This window comes from Opisthocomus hoazin, chromosome 15 (genome assembly GCF_030867145.1).
Source record: "Opisthocomus hoazin isolate bOpiHoa1 chromosome 15, bOpiHoa1.hap1, whole genome shotgun sequence".
Lineage (NCBI taxonomy): Eukaryota > Metazoa > Chordata > Aves > Opisthocomiformes > Opisthocomidae > Opisthocomus > Opisthocomus hoazin.
In genome coordinates this window covers 16,815,585-16,834,904 of record NC_134428.1, presented here as the reverse complement: position 1 = coordinate 16,834,904, position 19,320 = coordinate 16,815,585, and the positions used below count along the sequence as shown (strand labels likewise).

At 48.1% G+C, this 19,320-nt stretch overlaps 1 protein-coding gene across 1 annotated transcript; it reads left to right on the top strand.

The window, feature by feature from the left end:
* The first annotated feature begins 692 nt into the window (after positions 1-692).
* GPR139 (G protein-coupled receptor 139) lies at positions 693-18,973 on the top strand. The gene is made up of 2 exons (XM_075436485.1): positions 693-856; positions 14,593-18,973. Exons 1-2 carry the CDS (start codon positions 736-738, stop codon positions 15,525-15,527), a joined length of 1,056 nt encoding a protein of 351 aa, XP_075292600.1. The 5' UTR covers positions 693-735; the 3' UTR covers positions 15,528-18,973.
* Positions 18,974-19,320: the final 347 nt, after the last annotated feature.

Below are 19,320 nucleotides of genomic sequence, written 5' to 3'. Positions count from 1 at the left end.
AAACGTCAGGGAACAGGCAGAGAGAGTTTTTGAAACCCGAATTCCCTTCGGCTTAGCAGGGGAGCAGGGCGCATTTCCCCGCTGGCCGCCGGTCCCTCGGCTGCAGCGCTGCGGGGAGGAGAGCGGCGGTGTCACCAACCCCGGGTCCGCGTGTCAGTTCCGCAGACACAAATGCTCAGTTCTGGACTTCCTGCTGCCCCGCCAGCCCGTTCCGAGGCGCGGCCCAGGGCTGCCGGGCAGGCACGCCGCGGGCGAACCCTGCCTCTGCCCTCTCCTTGCGCCATTGACCGGTGCGTGCCGGCCCGGGGAAAGCTCCCCTTCCCGCCCTCCGCCGAGAGCGGGCTCGCTGCCCGCCGGGAAGGCGGCAGTTCGCCCGCGGAGCTCACGCTCACGGGTAAGCACCGGGCACCGCCGTGCGGCCCCGGGGCCGGGCCGGGCCGAGGGGCGGGAAGAAGCTCCCGAGGGGCTCCGGGGAGCAGCGCCGCGGCCGGGCTCCCCCTCCGCGCCGGGGCCGCGGCCCCGCCTCCCCGGCCGGGGGGTGCCCGTGCAGGCCCATCAGGCGCGGGGCGGTGGCCCGAGGCGGGGGCTGCCCCGCCCCGCCGGCGGGAGCCGGGCTGGTCCCGCCCCGCAGCGCCCCGCGCCGCCGGGGGCCGCGCCATGTGCCGGTGCGCGTGCGAGGGGCGGCCCGTGCGGCGGAGCGAGCGCCGGCAGCGCGGCCGCGGGGAGAGCGGGTCCATGGAGCACAACCACGTCCACCTCCACAACGGCTCCCTGCTGGCGCGGCACCGCTATGGCTGCGGCCTGGGATACGCACCTGTCGTCTACTACAGCCTGCTGCTCTGCCTCGGGCTGCCGGGTCAGTGCCGCGCCGCGCCGCGCCGCGCCGGGGGACGGGGCGCCGCGCCCGGGCTGCCGCGGCGGGGGAGGCTGCGGGGCGCCCGCCGGAGCGGCTCCCGCCCGGCTGCCCGCGAAGCAGCGCGGGGCGAGCGCGGGATGCTCGGGGCGGTGGGAGCGCGTCCTCCCGCGCGCCCGCTGGGGATTCACGCGGGCGGCCCGAGGCGGCGCCCGCACCGCCCGGCGCGCGGCCGTCCCTGCGCCGCCTGCCTGGCCCTGTCCCGCTGTCCCTGTCCCCCTGTCCCTGCCTCGCCTCCCTGTCCCTGTCCCGCTGTCCCTGTCCCGTTCTGCATGTCCCTGCCTCGCCTCCCTGTCCCTGTCCCGCTGTCCCTCCCTCATCCCGCTCTCCCTGTCCTGGTCCCGTCTCCCTGTCCCTGCCTGCCCTCACACCACTGCAGTTGCGTCCCACCCGGACTCGGGCGCTCTGGCTTTGAACTTGACGTGCAAAGTCTCAGCACATCACGAAGTTTCTGCCCTTACCCGTTTGGCCACCTGAAGACCAAGCAGTACCGAGCGCAGCCGGGTCGCTACCCTGTCGATCGCGTGCCGGGCCAGCGGTAATCAACAGTGTAGCTGTTGCGTTTTTCTGGTGTGAATCCCCACCTGGCTCCCTGGGGCAGGGCTGGCTTTAGGAATGAGGTGCCACCAGCAAGGAACGGGGCTGGGGAAGGAGCATGCTGTCGGAACGTTAGCGGGTGGTTGTCTTGCTCGGGAGCCTGTCGCCGCAGCTGTGAGCAGGGCAGCGCCGAGGAAGTCCAGTCTTGGGGTCAGCGCCCTGCAAAGGCAGTGCTGACACTGAGATCCCTGAGTGCAGGTACAGCGCCCGGAAGGAAGTCCCAGTTCACAGGCACCAGTCCCCAGACTGTATAACCACCTGGGAAATTCCATACTTAAAAAGAGGACAAAGACAATATAGAGACACTGGGGATGAGAAAAGCAAGAGGGACCCCAAATGGGGAAGGAAAGTATGTTTCAGGCTTGGGTGTCAACACCTCTGAGGCACCGTTGCCAGCACGCAGGTATCCACAGCTCAAAACACGCAGATGCCACACGAGCATCTCATCGGCATTACTGTCTCAGCCGAGACGGAGGACTGAGCAGGTTTCTCCTCCCGTAGGAGGCTTCCGAGGCTGTCAGCGAGACGCCTTGGCACGCAGGACCGCAGGGAGCTGCTTGTGCGGCACCGCTTCTGCAGGTACAGACTGGGTGAAGCTGCCATCCAGCGCAGCCTGGGTGCGCGAACGTCACGGCTCGCTCCCTGGCTGAACACCTCCGGCCTCAGAGTCACAGCAATGCCAAGGACAGGCAGAATGAGTCGGGGAAAAGTTAGAGCACTCTGATGCACCAAGGTGACTCGGTATTTTATGGGTGCAATACAGAAGAGTTTGGCTGTGTCCGTGTACAGCTACACACTCAAAGTGCCATGTAAAATGGCAAGCAGCAATGATAGTTAATAGTCTACAATTTCTAAATTGCGCTGCCCCACACCTTAATTCCTTCTTCAAGAAATTAATTCATAGAAAATTTTTTTCTATGACATGAATAGAAGCCTGCCTCTGAACAACACACGTGCAATTACCACTCTGCATATGAATTGATGTTCTTTGGGTTGGCTGGTTTTTCCTCTTTTTTTTCTCCCTGGCCTATAATTAAAATTTGAAGATTGGCTAATAGTTGAGAGAACTGGAAAGTTAAGTCCAGTATTTACCCACAGAGGATGCAGGGCATAGGCAAGTGTCTTTGCTCCACAGCATTGATGAGTCTCAGCCCTGACCTGAGGAGACCAGCCAGCCGGGATGAGCAGGTAGTTTCCTCTTCATTAATCCCTTAGGGGCTGCTTAGACCTCCACAGTAATGACAAGCTCTGATTTCAACACCTGTCCCTTAGGAACTCGCCAAAGCCGTCTCAAGATTATCAGGTGAAGTTGTTCTGAAGCAGTCTGTGGCTAAGCTTGCCTTTGTATGTCTCTGAAACGGGGGAAAGTCTTACGTGCACAGACAAGAAAAACCACTTAAGGAGTGTTCTGCACATACTTGCAGCAGCTCCCTAAGGGTACTGCATTGTAATTACAGACCTAACACTGTCATTCTAAGAACATGGTTAAAATCAGTGCATGATCCAAAGTAGCAATGGTGGCACGCGTTTCTCAAGGGATCAGATATCGGCTGATTAGAGCAGTGGCAGCAGTGACAGTGCTTAACAGAACTAGCCAAAGCATTTGGTGGTGCAACACTGCCAAGCTCAGTGGACTTAAATCAGGTATGAATGTGTCAGCTTGTTCAGCGCTGCGCTGCTTATCTGAGGGTAACATTGGCACTAACACCTGAAAACACTGCACATGCACAGGATGCTGAGTGCGTGAGAAATTTATGATTCTCACCCTGAGACTGCACAGAGATGAGAACAAGCTGGATATGTTTAAGGGAGGACTCACATGGCCATGGCCAAGCTTCATTGAGGATGTAGTGTGCGGCAAGAGCAGTGCTAAAAAGAGCTTTTCATGTTTTAATTTGGAGCTGCTCTTCAGTTTTCTAACATTAGAAAATTGTAAAGTAACACTTACTACCTGTTAGAAAAAGAACTCTGAAGTCTGTGGGATCTGAATAATTAGCTTTTTGCTGCGTGAAGAATTTAAGAGAAACATTGTCTTGGATCTGTCCTTGAATACAGCACTAGTGCAGTGTTTTGCTGAAAGGGAAACAGTTAACCCCTTGCCAGGAATCTTGGTGAAAGACTGATGAGAGGGGAAACCAGTTAACTGTTTCTGCCTTCCCTGCTCTAGTGTCTGAAGGAAATTTCACTAACTCAACAACTCCACTTTGAGGCCAAGCGATGCCAGGCCTGATTGTGCATGCAGAGGAAGCATCCTCTCCCCTCCCTGGTATAAGCCAGGCACCTCGGCAGATCCTGTTCTCGGCAGTGGCTCTTTCTCCCTCCCTGTTCAACCAGGCACCAAAAAGTCTGAAAAGGCAGAGGGGAGAGAGAGCAAAGTGGACTCATTTCACCCCTGCTCTGGCAGTGGCACACAGAGGCCGGTGCCAGGCTGTGCCCTGCAAAGGGGTGCAATGGCAGAGGCACCATGGCACGCCGACCCTGCCGCAGCAGGTGCCACGCACTGGGGTGGCTTCGCCTCTTCCAGAGGTGATTGCACCTTCCAGTCAGCTGGGATGGGAGGTTTCTTATTCTCCGTCTAAGAAGGGGCTGGCAAGACAGAGACTGTTTTCCAAAACTTGTTCTGAGTGCAGATGTGCAAAGGCGTCCCACAAGTGTGCAGCCCCGCTGCTGGGAGCAGGCTGCGTGGGACAGGGAGAAACTGCTGGTGCAAGGGTGGGGAGCAGAGCGGGGCAGCAGAGCTGGAAGTGGTGTCATACTTCCAGTTAGGGGTGGGGTATCATTTATGGAGCCATTCTGCAGCCCCTGCTTTGCCATCCCTGCACTCTCCTTGTCTGTCAGTCAGAGAGGACCTCTGAAGCACCTCCAGTTAGCCAGGAGGCAAGAGACAGGCTGCAAGAAAGCTTAATAGAAGCATTTCTTGCTTTAGTGAGAAAAAACGCCAGAGAAGAGGGGTTGTCAGATGTGAGGGAGAGATGAAATTGCCCTGATCCAGTCCAGGAGCAGCCTGGTACGATGAGGAAGCAAAGAGATCAGGTACCAACTCTCAGTCCTTCCCTTTGCCGGTGAGAGCTGCACGAAGCAGCTACACCAAAGAACTCCTGCTACGCCAGTGCCACTGAACGTGGCCAGGAGGGTTAGGCAGAGAAGCAGCAATTCACTGCAGATACCCGGCTTTGACCTTGATTCCTACTTCATTAGAAGGTGCAGCAGCAACTGAGTTGCCTTGCATGCAATCGATTACCTTCCCCATCAGGGTTATAGCATATAGCTGCTGAAAGGACAGAGCAGCAGCATTTCCTAGACTGGGGCCATGCTTCCAGGGGTCTCCTCCTCCTGACAGTGCAGAGAGGCAGAGTAAAATCTGGCTTTCTTACTGCGTGATCACTGGTTCCAGTTTGCTCCCTGGTCAGTTGCCTACCTGGGGAGTGACTCGGCTTCAGGGGCCATCACATCACAGTGAGAAAAAGTACAGGCACTTACCCAGCACCCTTATAGCATCCCCAGCACGTAATAGACTCATACCAATGCTTCAGAGAAGTGCCACACTAAACTTTGAGAGCCTGGTCTACAAACGTTTCTTTTATTCATGCTTTAGACTTCTACTTAGAACCCATTACATTGATTTAAACACAGATTCAGGACTTTGCAAGCTTGGGAAAACAGCCTGGACACACTTGAGTGCTCCCAGCTGGAGGGTGCAAACAGGTAGCTTTTGTGTCAGACCTGCTGCTGAACAAGATGTCGCAGAGATGGGGACAACCTAGGTCATTCAAAGCCCAGCCGTGAACACAGAGCACTTGGTGGGCTCCATGCAGAGGGCGAGAAGCTGTAGTTGTGACTTAGAGGAAGATGTAAGCTCAGCAGGGGTGCCTAACCTTTTTAACACACTGTCAAGGGAGGACTACACATTATGGACCTTCCCCTAACAGATGACAGACTGGCTGTCCTGAGCAAGTCAGCTTCTTCCTAGGGTGTTGGATTGACACACAGGTGCGTAATGTTTGCACTGCACCTGTGCGAACTGCAGTACAGTCACAGGCGAACTGAAGTGGTGGAGTAGTGGTCCTTCTGGAGCCTTCTCCCCATATGCATCTTGGAATAAGGAGGCTATTCAGGAGGTGTGTGAGCCAGGGTCATCATCCTGGCAAGGCAGGTACTGCAGCACGCAGGTATCCACAGCTGGTGGGCTGAGGGCTGAGCATCTCTGACCCAAGAGACCATCACCATGCAACAGCCCGGCTGCGGTCCCTCCGCTCCCCGGCGGGGCAGGGGGAACGAGATCTGAAGAGCGTTGCCATCTCTGTGCTTACAGCCACAACCTGGTTAGCACCACGAGTAGGAGGGGGGCCAGGTCAACGGTATTTGCTGATGACTCACATGGCAAGTAATAGCCAGTAAATACTAAAGCAGGCAGAAGGTAGGTGTACATACAGCACACAGCAGTACACACGTATCTGACCTGTTTTGGATTCCTGCCATCTACTGCCTAGTATATTCTTCTGCAATCACGGTACAGGCTTCTGATTAAAGAGAGCATTTCTAACACCTGAATAAATAGCCTCTCTCATAACAGCATACCTGAACAATAGAAGTGCTAAAGGAAGAGCTGAAAATACGAGTGGGAGAATTGTTACATGCAGAGTTATGACCTTGAAAAAACAGCCCTCTTCAGCTGTCACTCATTAGATAGAGTCCATACAATGAATAAGAACTGAACCCTCCTGAGGGCTGATTCAACTCCCCTTTTATTGAAAGACCATACTTTCTCTGACTTAAAATCTGAATTGGACAGCAAGCCAGTGCATTGCATCCTGCTTAAAGAAGGACAAATAAATTGGCAGAACTTTAGCTCAGCTATCAGAGCAACGGAAGGGCAATGCAGCATATTACAGTAGCACTAGTGGACAGAGGGGAACAAAACTGCTGCTAACATGCTTAAAATGAGTCACTTCCTATTGTAAAATGAATGCTTTTTCTTTAAGGAAAGAAGAACCAGTATGAAAAAGAATAGATTTATTACAGTGTTCCTGCACAGAAACGGTGACAGCAAGGCGTGCAGATGGGAGTGATTTTGTTTGGTCAGTATGTCTGGAGACTGTGGCCACAAAAGCCTTGCAGCCTCAAAGGCAGCATGTGGCTGAATCCATGCTAATGCAGAAAAGGACTTGATTGCACATCTCTGAATGCCTGAGTACAACTGCTAGCTTTGGTTTTCTTCTGCCACATCAGTAGGAAACAACACTGTCAGGGCTGTAATGATAACGAGGTGCAATATTTGGGAGGCTCAGCAGACTATGAAGTGCACAACCTTGCATAGTAGCTGCTGAAATGGGAAGGAAAAACTCCAAAGGAGATTTTTTCCTTGAAATGACAACGACACAAAAGAGAGAGCACAGCCAGTTTTCACGGTAGGTGGGTAATGCAGAGCCCCCAGTTGTTAAGAACTCAAGCCATTCAGAAGCACTAGGCAGTCTAGTATCCTGCTGTTCTTCATTCACCCCCTTACTTAGTTCTCTCCTCCTGCTCTTCTTTCTGCTCCCCTCCGTAAAATGAGGGTGAATCAGCAGACACGAGCCAGCAGGAGAAGGCCTTCATCCGCATATGTCAAAACAATTTGCTGTAGGCAGGCAGACAACATGGAGATGTCTTGACGTGGTGTGCTCTCTGCTTTCACACGCCAAGTGCAAAACAATCCTTGGCCACAAATGCTTTCTCCTTCTGTTTCAGGTGGTCTTTCGAGTCTTTAATCTCTTTTCCCATTAACTTTGAGACACCAGAAATAGAAACAAAGCCAAAATTAACCCCTTGAGCACAGGAGACTTTGCACACAATTCCGTTTTCATTCTGCAGAATAAAGATACATATGTATGTAAGGATCCTAAACCTCAATGTCTGGAGTGCTGTTGGTGCCATTTGGGGGGTGACCTGATGGGAGAAGATGGTGTTGGATTGTCCCCCAGAACACCAGTATAGTTGTGGAGAGGGAGCGAAGTAGAGGCAACCAAGTAGGACCAGAATTAGTGGTACAGAAGATGACCAAAAGGAGTTTTATCCCTTTATCCACGGGAGAGAAGCCTGCCTATTGAAACACTGAACACATTTTTTCCACCAAAATTGGCCTCTTCTACCACCTGAAATAGACAGTCACTGAAATGTACAGTCATTGAATTTCTCCATCTTTTCAATCATATGGTGCATTGACTGCACGGATAGGTGCACTAGAGGTTGCTTTTGGCTGCAAGACAAATTGCCTGTCAGTCAGTTACATCAGACTAGGATATTTCACAAACATTTGTTCGGTCCAGGTGTGTTTTATTCAATGTCCAGACTAGCATAGCAAAGAGTGATACATCTAGAGTGGATGCAGCATATTCTCTGTGGGGGAAATAAAGCCAAACTGTGATGGTTTTACATAGTCTGTAATTTCCTGCATATTGTGTAAAACTAGCGTAGTCTCTGAGAAAGCTTAGCCATGGGGTTTGCAAGCATGAGCTCCTATTGCATTAGCTAATGCTTTAGGAAGACATAAAGACTTGGGTTTTTGAGTGAAACCACAATCAAAGGTAAAATCTTCTTAATTATTTATGTTCAGTAAAGAATTCATGCCAGTACCCTTTTGAAATCACGTCCTCCCTCCATCCTAGTCAACCCATCAAATACCTTTGGCACCTGCCTCAGTGCTTTGGCATTTGATATCAACAGGGTAGAATAGTTTTGTCATCTCTGAGCCCAAGTTACTCAGCTTGAGACCACTTAAACTTCGCTGACAACCCACATTTAGAAGCCACAGACACCTGCCAAATGAGACACCCGAATTGCCTTGAAAATCTTTCTCTGTCCAGATACGTTGCATGAATAACCAAATTCCTTTTATGATTTCTGCATTATTTTGCAGATTGCTTTTTCTCCTCCCAGCACCGATTTCCATTAGAAAGCTTTACTGCTTTGGTAGCAGGATGCAAGGCTAGGTTTCGAGATGCGAGTTTTAGGCATTTTTATCCTTGTGTGGGTGCCTCGAAGAAGGGCTTCAGGGGGAATGCCTGAGACTCATTAGAGGCTTTCTTCACTGTAGGCACAGCTCAGGAAAGGTGGACAACGAGGGTGAAGATGGCAAGAGGAGAACCAGATCCCTGTTGCATTTACACACCTGTGTCACCAGTAAGCGTGTACTGGGCCTTCCCGCATCTCAGCCTAGAGTTCCTTCTGGGCCGTTCTCATGTTGCAGAAATAGCCCTGTTTTATAAAGAATAGGGAAAAAAGCCTACTCCAACATTCTAGGAAAGCCAAAAGCAATGCAATGAAATTACACGTCTGCCAGATAAGTTACTGCACTTAAGCTTGAGTGGTTGGCAGGGCTCAAAGCGAGTACCAGCCATTGGTGTCTCCATGCCATTTCCGTGTCTGTGCCCTTCAATGGTGAGGAAGTGCTTTTGGCTGGATAAAAATCCTTCTCTGGCCTCCATGCCCCACTGATGGCTAGTGCCAGCTGCAGAGCAGAGTACCCCATTCACAGTGTCCTTCTCCAGAGCTGCCTCAGATAGTAAATGCTGTCAGTGAGAAAAATGGCCCCAGAGGCCAGATTTCACCATCAGAATCTGGCCTCTGACACCAACTCATTATTTCACCTGTGACTTGTAAGCACGAGGCCATGGCGTGTTTTCTCTGGCAGTCACTAACCCAGTCTTCCATGTATGGAGGGGAGTTTGCGTTGCATTGGGCAGGAGTTTGATCATCCTCTACCTCCAGGTTCACTTTTGCCTTCAGAGTTGCCATGGTCTGTCCCTGCACATGGGATTTCTAAGCACAAACCACACGAGAGCCTTCCTACAAGGTGTGAAACCTCCTCCAGTGGCAGTCCTGCATCCATGCCTGCTGTAGCTTTTGTGATGCTCATTTTTTTGCTTAGATCTCTCTCCGGCCCCTGGGAGATGACGCACGCACTGGCAGAAGGGGCTGACGGCTCTCCCCCCCCGAGGGTGAGTGGGTGCATGCTGTTTGGCGCTGCTCAGACAACTGAACAACAAATAAATCAATTTACTTTAAAAATCAATCCTCACAGGAACTCTCAGTGAAGAAGAAACCTGTATTGCACTAATTATATTCTGTAAAGTATCTATGCTTCACAACAGTTTAAGGAAGGATCTCAGAATATGATAATACAAGAGAAGAACAAATTAGCCATGAGCAGGCACCATTCTTGGAGGCTGTCCCCATCTGCTGTAGTGTTGAGTTTGACCCATACTGGCTGTAAGAGGAAAACATGGAACTGCCCTATCTTCTTTAAGGGCAAACAGCATCCAGGGGTCATTTTAAAAGACCACATTACCAGCTATAGCCAACATCAGTAATGAACATGTTTACTTTGCCACAGGACTTTTTTTTCTTTTTTTAATAATTCCTGTTACGTAGCCTCCCTCAGAAATCACTCATTGTCATCATCTTCTCCAGTGAGCTCCCACATGAAGGGCTGAACGCCATCCGCATCGCTAATCTGGTAACTATTGGCAAATGACTGTTAGTAGTCGCAGTCAGGTGCGGCTGCTGGACACAGTACCTGTTTACACTTTCAAACCATCTATTCCCAGTAAGCCAAAACACCACTTTTTTCACCATGTCTTTTTAGCATATTGTACTGACAGCCTCGGAGTTTCTAAATCTAAGAAGGAGGTGTTACTAACATTTTTTAAAGCAATCTAAAATTTCCCATTCGTAAACCGTCTCTCTCTGTGCCAGTCAGGTGATTAATGCAAGGCCTGCAGAGTAGTTTCATACATTGCACAATAATTTGTAGGGATCCTAGCAACAACTGTATTCGGTAAAAAGTGTCCATTATATTAAGTGACCTAATGTTTATCACACTCGGTAAGCGACACTCATGGCTACTTCATTTAGGTAGTTTATGATGCTGAACTACTGAACCGCACAGCGGGCCTTATTCCCAGCGCAGCAGTGCTACCACTTGTGTTGTAAAGGCTATTTCGCTGCACAGGCTGCTGTGTACATGCAAAATGCTCTCAATAAAAAAAAAAAAAACCAAAGCCCCAAAACATGCCTGTTTCTTCTTTAGACAGATACAATTGCTCCTGCTTAAGCTCACACGCGGTGGTAATAGTCAGTGGAAGGAGCTCCGCGAATGCCCCGCAAAGGCCGTAGTTAGACACTATTGAGCTACGACTGTAATCCATGAAACAAGGAGCTGGGGAAAAGACTGTGCTCTGTGAAACAGGAAGCTGGGGAAAAAACTGTGCCTTTAGGTCACAGGCACTGTTCTGAGGAGGCACAGAAGACTGCCCAGGCTCTGCGGGCAAGGCAGCATGGCTTTGGTACAGAGAGCAAACCTAACTCCACGTGAGAACCAAGGTTACTCCTAAAGGATGATCCCTCTCAGATACAGAGGACCTCCAGTGGCATGAATTTCAGTGCTACAATTTGTACTCAGAAGCTGATAAAGTCCGAGGAGATGTCAAAGGAGAGAGGTAAGTGTCCCACGATGAAGCCTGGCTGAGTTAGAAGGTTGCCATATTTTGAGCAGCGTGGACCTATGGTGTTTGGGTGTCAGAGAACTTCAGATGCTATGTCTCAAAGGCACCCTCATGACTGAAGGAAAAGAGTTGAGACTGCCATTTCTTACAGTTGCTTCTCACCATCTGCTAGTGGCATCTCAAGGCTTCAGCCAGCTAGTCCCTAATCAAGCCCTTGTTCTCAACATTTATCAATTCAGAATACTGCAGTGCAGCAGGCGACGCCGGCATAAATTCCCATCTGTCATCCCCTAATCAAGTCCCAGCACAGCGATCAACCTCTTTCAAATTCAGATGATCTTAACTACTTAGTATCTAGAAAAATCACTGCAAGAAATGGGCAGTATACCATCCAGGACAATTTAGGGGCACTGACCTATCCAGCAGCTGTACCTCCACGTACATTAGACACAGATATTTTTGTATCTCCATCATTATCTCTGCCATAGGCCTCATCACTGACTACAATATTAGCACAAGAATTAGGGTAAACAAGGTCAAAATGCGGTCACAAATGCTCTTCCATCACCTTTCATCCACAGTAGGTAATTTTTGCCCACAGGAGAGCTTGCGGGGCACTGAGCAGGCACCCAGGAGTCACTGAAATGCTGGCACGAGGACATAGTTGTTCACCCATTTCCTATTTTACTGAGCTTAAATAGTGCTGGAGAACATGTCAAGAGCCAGCTTGACACTGGCTAGAAAATGGGTGAAGGACTGAGACTTATCCGTACCTCATCTTTGCATTCCCTGTGCAGCAGGAAAAGTACTCCCAAGCCCTGTGCTAAGACACTGTCATATACTGGCAACTTTCTGCTGCACCTAGTACATATCTGTTTTCACAAAGTAAATGATATTACTATATTTTATATCATCCAGACAGAAAAAGCCCTAATGTGATCCTAGGGAAAGCATTTCCAGTACAAGATACTGTAACCCTTGCAGAAAAATTGGATAGAGCGCTTGCATGTACTTTGTCAGATCAATTTTCTAATCCAGCTCACCAAGCAAAGCTTGCTGGTGTTAAGACGAATAACTTGCATTTCAGTACGTGTTGTTACTGCTATTGCTGGGAACCCTGAGAAAGGTGGGGGGAGAAGGTACAGAGGAAAGGACTGCTTATAAATCTGCTCCTGTAGGAACGTGGGAGCGGGATTAGAACCAAACAGCAGGACCCCCACAAGGGGCAGAAGGGGTAGGGAGCAGGGCTGCTGTGCCTGGACATGGCCTGGCTTCAGCATCCATTCAGGAGCTCCTCTGAAAGTCCGGCCAGAGTTACCAGCAGGGATCAGTGTCCTGAAGCATCCCCCTTGCTGCACGCTGGCTCCAGCTGCTGCCGCTGGAGTGAGGCAAATCCAGAGGATTTAAAGAGAAGATGAACCCCATGGATCACATCCGGTATCTATGAAGCCAAGCCACTCAACCTGACTGGCCAACAGTGGCTGCAGAATCATGACAAATACTCCAGCTCAAGGGTTTCCTTGACAGAACATCACTCACGGTACCTCTAGGGCTCATCAGCGGGCACAACAGAGGCATTTCATAAGGAAGCAAGTGAAAAATGACACAGCAGTTCTGACTATATCACCCCTCATCCTGCACACCTGCTCTGAGCTGAAATCAATGCAGTTGCATTTGGGTTAATGAAGGGCCGAAATGGGAAAATTCCCCTAAAGGTGATTTGAGACTGTACTGTTGGAAAGATTTTGATTTTTTTTTTATTATTATTATTTAGGGAAGGAGTCATTTGATTGTCATATTTGGTTTAGTTTTGCTCTAAGATACAAAATTAATATATTACATTAATACAAAAATAGGTGACAGTTATGAGGGCTATTACTCAAGATCGTTCACTCTGCTGCAGTTCATTTCCCTGGTGGCAGGAGTCTGCTCCCAGACAGCAGGCTTTGAAGGCATTTATGAAGGGGGAAGCTTTTTCCAGCGCCAAATGAAACAGTTAAAAAAAGATGAGCATTGTCAGTTGTAGGACATAGCTCCTAGGTCATCATTACCTTAATGTCAGCAACTTCCTTTCTCTCCGATTTAAAGGAATCCTTGCAATTACTGTTGATTTGTTTTGGAAAATCCATCAAAGCTGGCAGAAACATTTGAAGCACTGAGCGCACAGAAAAGGTGATTTATAGAACACTTACAAAAATGTCAAATACAAACATTTGGCAGTCTCTTGTAACAGTAAACCAGATCTCTGATTTTTAAGCACTACTTCAGGTATTCTCGCCAAGCAATATAAACTTCTGATAGAAGAACCTTGCCTGTCTCCTTCTAGCCACCCTGCTAGCAGGAACAATAGGATTATATTTTTTTTCCTAATTCAAGACTACACAGTAAGTTCTAGTAAACACAAGCAAGTAGTTAAAAGTTTGGCTACACCTCAGTGCTCCAGGAAAGCTCTCAAGGACTGTAAGGGCTGTTCATACCTACAGTGGAGAGCTCTGCCTGGCCAGTACACTAAAGTGTGTCTTTGAATCACAGCTTCAGCAGGCTGAAGCAAACCAGACAGTGAAACAGCAGACACAAGACAATTCAGCGCTTCACCACAATGTATTTAAGTGTCATGCGGTACATCTAGGCGTGGCTTAGGTGATGGGTCTGTATTGTGGCCAAGGAGCTGCAAGCAGATGCTTTTTCAGGAAACTCAGGGATATTGACACTTGGGCTCAGTCAGAACATCTGTAGCGTCTGATGTGACCAGCAGGGTTTCCTTAAAGGCTCAACTGTATCACTCCAGGGGAAAAATACCTTCCAGCTGAAGGACTTCTAAAGAGCAGCTCTGGATAAGCAAGCAAGTCCTTGTGGAGCAGATCATTCCAGCAGTGGGAAGGGACACTTCCCCAGAGCCCATCTGTAGGAGAGTGGGTCAGACAGGCAGGACTGCGTTGCAGGAGACTCATCCTGGGCAGTGTTGCAAAGCACCTCCAGCTCTTGGGAGGAGCTGAGTACACAAGTTTCCCTGAAGTCCTTCTCTCAGTTGGGACCCCACTCAGTCAAGAGAAAATTACCAGGTGCCTTTGATTTCAGTTCTTTTTAGACAGAGTTCAGAACTAAAATGGGCAGGCACTGTGAGCTGCGATGAGAAACAAAATGTCTCTCTCCAAAGCCCAGCCCACCCTAATTTTTCCTCCTGCTACGCCTGCCTCCCTGTGCGCAGGCACCCCCGGCTCAGGATGCTGCTGTGGTGCACACAGCAGCAGAGCCAGGGCCATAACTCTACGTCTGCTCCGATGAGATTGCAAAGGGCTGCTGGACACCACCTCACTCTGTGTCTGGAGTAAAGGTCCCAACTTGCTCTCTGTCCCTCATCGTGGTCTGCCAGGATGCTCAGTGTCAGGGTATCCCATAGCTGGGAGCAGGGCCACATGCTTCTCTCATTCCAACAGCTGCTCTGAGGGACTCAGCTGTAGCGTTTTCCTTTTGGTTTCTGGACTTTATTAAAGGTGGTCATATTGCCAAGTGCTTGAACAGAGCTAGTGCTCCAAGCAAGTGCTCAGAAAAGCTAGTATTACATCTTAATAGCCTAACTCTGTGTTTCTGTCTCCACAGCAAACATCTTGACAGTCATCATCCTTTCGCAGCTCGTGGCTCGCAGGCAGAAGTCCTCCTATAACTATCTTCTAGCACTAGCTGCTGCCGACATCCTGGTTCTCTTCTTCATCGTCTTTGTTGACTTCCTCATGGAAGACTTCATCTTAAATAAGCAGATGCCTCAGGTACTGGACAAAGTAATTGAAGTCTTGGAATTTTCTTCCATCCACACCTCCATTTGGATTACGGTTCCACTAACAATCGATAGGTATATAGCTGTGTGTCATCCGCTGAAGTATCACACAGTCTCCTACCCTGCTCGTACTCGAAAAGTCATTGTAAGTGTCTATATCACCTGCTTTTTGACCAGCATCCCCTACTACTGGTGGCCCAACATTTGGATCGAAGACTACATAAGCACATCAATGCATCACGTCCTCATCTGGATCCACTGCTTTACCGTTTACTTAGTGCCCTGCTCCATCTTCTTCATCCTGAATTCCATCATTGTGTACAAGCTGCGACGAAAGAGCAATTTCCGACTGCGAGGATACTCCACAGGGAAAACAACAGCCATTTTGTTTACTATAACTTCTATTTTTGCCATTCTTTGGGCACCAAGAATAATCATGATACTGTATCACCTCTACGTGTCGCCTATAAACAACAGCTGGGTGGTACATATTGTGTCGGACATCGCCAATATGCTAGCACTGCTGAACACTGCCATTAATTTCTTCCTCTACTGTTTTATTAGCAAAAGATTTCGTACAATGGCAGCTGCCATGCTGAAAGCCTTCTTTAAGTGTCAGAAGCAACCTGTGCAATTCTATACAAACCATAACTTTTCCATAACAAGCAGCCCTTGGATTTCCCCGGCCAACTCTCACTGCATCAAAATGCTGGTTTACCAGTATGATAAGAATGGAAAGCCTATAAAGATATCACCATGAAAAGGGCAATAGTTGGTGTTTCTGGGTGCAAGTTCTTTTCAAGTGGTTACATCTTCAGGATGTAATTTGCTGAAATGGCTGTTTTGAAGAGTGGTCGTTTGATTTCATTTCCCTGGGAGACCGAGGGCAGATCGGACTTAGGGGGGAACAGGAGCACTCGATTTTAGGAGCAAAAGTGAGAAGGCAAACACCTCCGTCTCTTACATAGCATTTTGAATATGCTTCAGAGTTCAAGTCTTAGTGTTCAGTCACACTCAAACATTTTGCATCCTAGCAGCAGTGCTTTCCAAAGTCATTGGAGGGGGAAAGCCATGACAGTGTTTCATTACAACCTTTTAAAAAAACAACAAAACCTTACTGATAGTTCGCTATCGACAGAGCAAACGGATGCTTTTACGTACTGTGGACAGTGCCATTTCTGGTGTGTGCACTTGCCAAAAATAACGTGTTGTTTCGGACATGAGATACTGCCACACAGGTTTCTGCTGTCAAGGCCTCACTGCCGGAGGCAGCCTGTGAGACACGAACGGTGACAAGCCCTTTTTGGCTCTTCTGAACAAGGCTCAAGGACCGCTATAGTACCTGTTGCAGCCTTGGCATGGAAAGCAATCCTGCAAGCTGCCAATATTTGTATGTTTTAAGTTGTTATTTAAGAATGTGACCGAGACAGGGGAGCTGGAGGGAGGGAGGTTTCTAGAGCCAAGAACAAAAGCAGCATCTTTTCCCAGCTATTTCAGCTTTGGTGTCTAAAGACTGTCGTGCGAGGCCAAGCTCTGCCTGATGCAGAGCTCCCACTGAAGCTGCTCCCATGAGGTGTGGAGTGATTACAGCCTTCAGATTCCTCCTTAATCAATAAAGATTCTCAGTTATCCCCCATGTTCAGGCCTTTAGGGATGAACATCTAAAACCTCAACCTAAGACGTTCTCCTGACAGATTATGCCATCCTATTGCAGATTTGCCATTTAATTGTTAAAAAAACCCCCTATTTGTGAAAGAAATCCATTAAATCCATTAAATTCCCAACAGCAGTCAAAAACGTACATCAGCTTGGACTGAGGCTTTTAAATATTTACCTTATTTAAAGTAGCTTAACTTCTCTTCCTTCACACTCAAAACCAGCATCCCAGCAATGCTAAGTGTAGAAAATGAGAAGAGATTTACAGGAAGGCTGCAAATGCATGTCTTTTAATTTGTCTCCTTCTCAGATTTTGGCACGTGGTCTCTTGGAGCCACGTACCACAATGTTTTTACTTCTATATTGGGCACTTAATGCAGCCTTACGGAATGTGAGAGCAGACTTCCTTGCATGGTGAAGACAAGCACAATGAGGTCAGTGGACACAGCAGCTTCTCAGTAACTGCAAATAAAAAGCAGCCCGGTGCTAGCACTGCGTTTGTGCCTGTGCCCATCTCCATTGCCAGCGGGGAGCTCGTGGTGACCTAAGATATCAAGGTCCTCAACAAGGGATCTCGGCAATCCCGCTTTGGTGGGATCCGAGGGCTGAAAGTATCTCTCAGACCCACGGATGGCTCAGTTTTGGTGCATTTCCCCTCAGAAACGCCAAGCCTGCGAAAGTCCTGCTGAGGACAACAGCCTGGTTTCCTTCTGCCACAAAGGCTGCATTTGCACACCGACATGTACTGGCACCCTGCAAGAGCAAAGCCCACGCCAAACCTGAGCATGCCTTTCCCAGGAGGGAGCAGCAGCAGAAACCATGAAGACCGAGACCCCAGGCGAAGACTGGCTCGTGCATGGAGGGGCTTTCTCAGGAAAGCGCGCGGCTACTCAGGTCGGTCCGGAGCATGGAGTCTGGATACCCAGCACCTTGGGGAGCATGCACCACCCGGTCCTCCCACTGGCAGAGCAGCGGGGAGAGCTGCTCAGCACTCCTCTGCGAGGTGCTGGAGCACCCCAGAGACCATGCTGGTTAGGGCAAGGAGAGGACACGTCTGGGGAAAGGGGGAGCTGAGCACAAAATCTGGACCCTTCCCAGCTTCACCCACCGAAGGGATGCTACCTGCCTGAGTCTCCCCAGAGTCAAAGGGCAGCGAGGAGACCCCTCATCCTGCAGGCTCTTTGTCCCTGTGATATCGACAAAAATTCACACTTACTTGCAATAATAAAGAGTAAAAGGGATGCTCAGCCTTGCTGTCTGTCATGGCGAGGTTAAAATTATTGCTCCCTTTACCAGTGTTTTACAGAAATTCATTTTTGTGGCCATGCTTTCTACCCTCCTCTCAGAAACCTCTCTCTGGTCTTTGTCAGTTGATAGTAACCAAAGTTACCTTATGAAAAAGGTACTGTATGTTTCATTTTGGGAAAATACTGTATTTATAACTTATTTTTATTCTAAATTTGTTATGAGGAATGCTTGTCTGAGTTACATGTGAATGAGTCTGAAGTGCAATATCTATATACATAAGTGGTTCATTTTTGAGAATGTATCTATTGAAAAAATTATTTATACAAGAAATTCACTATTTATTTAATATAATAGTAACCTTACAGAAAATAGTGAATGTTTAGGGCTTTTATTTATTAAAAAATTTCAATTAAGTGCATGGCGTATGCTGCCATTCACATGGTGTGTTTTATTAGATTTTGTAACATGTTTATCCCACAAACTAGCAGTGTCATATGATTTTTCCTGTCCTGATGATGTATTTTTGTAAATTACCATATTTAAAAACAAAATCTTTGTGTGAATTTTTTATTTCCCACTAAAAATAGCCCACTAATTTGTTGTAACTTCATCTGAAAAAACCTCACAACCCTTTTCCATATCATTTTAGAAATGACAAGGTGCAATTTTCATGTACAGTGAATGGATCATTTCATTTCTGATAATTTAGGGCTTTACGAGCTTACTTCCAAAGCTCCTTGAAGTCACAGGGAAGGTTGCTTGTGGGATTTCTTGTTGGTTTTTCCAATCCCCATTGATTTAGGAGGGCTTTGGATCAAGCCGTATCTTGTTAACAGACATGTGAAGCCTTCTTAGAGTCCAGTTTGGATAATAAAGCCTTGACTTATTAGTCTGCCGTATGGAAGCTGCTGTTGATAATACTTGCCTTATTTTTGGTTGTGTGAAGCATCTTGCAATGACTGTTGCTAACTAGCCAATGTCTTGCTGTATTATTTGTACCTCCTAATTTTCCAATAGTAAAAACTTAACCAAGCACATATAGTGTCATTATTTAGGGAAAAAGTATCCTGGAGACAAAACCATCTTTGTTGTGGAGATGGTCTTTTGTACTCTATTTAATTTATATTTCAAATATCTACAGTTAGAAACAATAAGCTGTGAATGGACAGTTTTACAATTACTTATAGGTGTATGTCCTTGAAGACCACAGCTAGGAACAAAATACTTTTTAGATGAGTTGCTAGTATATAAAATTATGGGACCTATCACATATTTAAATTGTGAATATTGATATTTTCATAAGTAGACAATATATTGTGTTTGACAAACTTGTTTGTACTGTAATAAATTACGAGATGGTGCATAACTTAGTACTGTGTTTGGAGCTATTGTTTGATTTATAGATTCTGATGATATACTTTTGATTTATAGGTACTTACCATGTACTACAAATAAGATTAGTCCTTGACAACCATTACTCAGTAAAACATGGCCTTGGATTATGGGTGTTCATTCATTTGTTGAAAAAAATCTGAAATATAAGATGTATCAATTATTACTGGCCCAATTCTTAATTTTGAACGAAAGTCTCAGCTGTTGTAAGTTAAGTTTAGCTGTTAAAGTCAGTGGATCCCTGTGCCTAATACCAG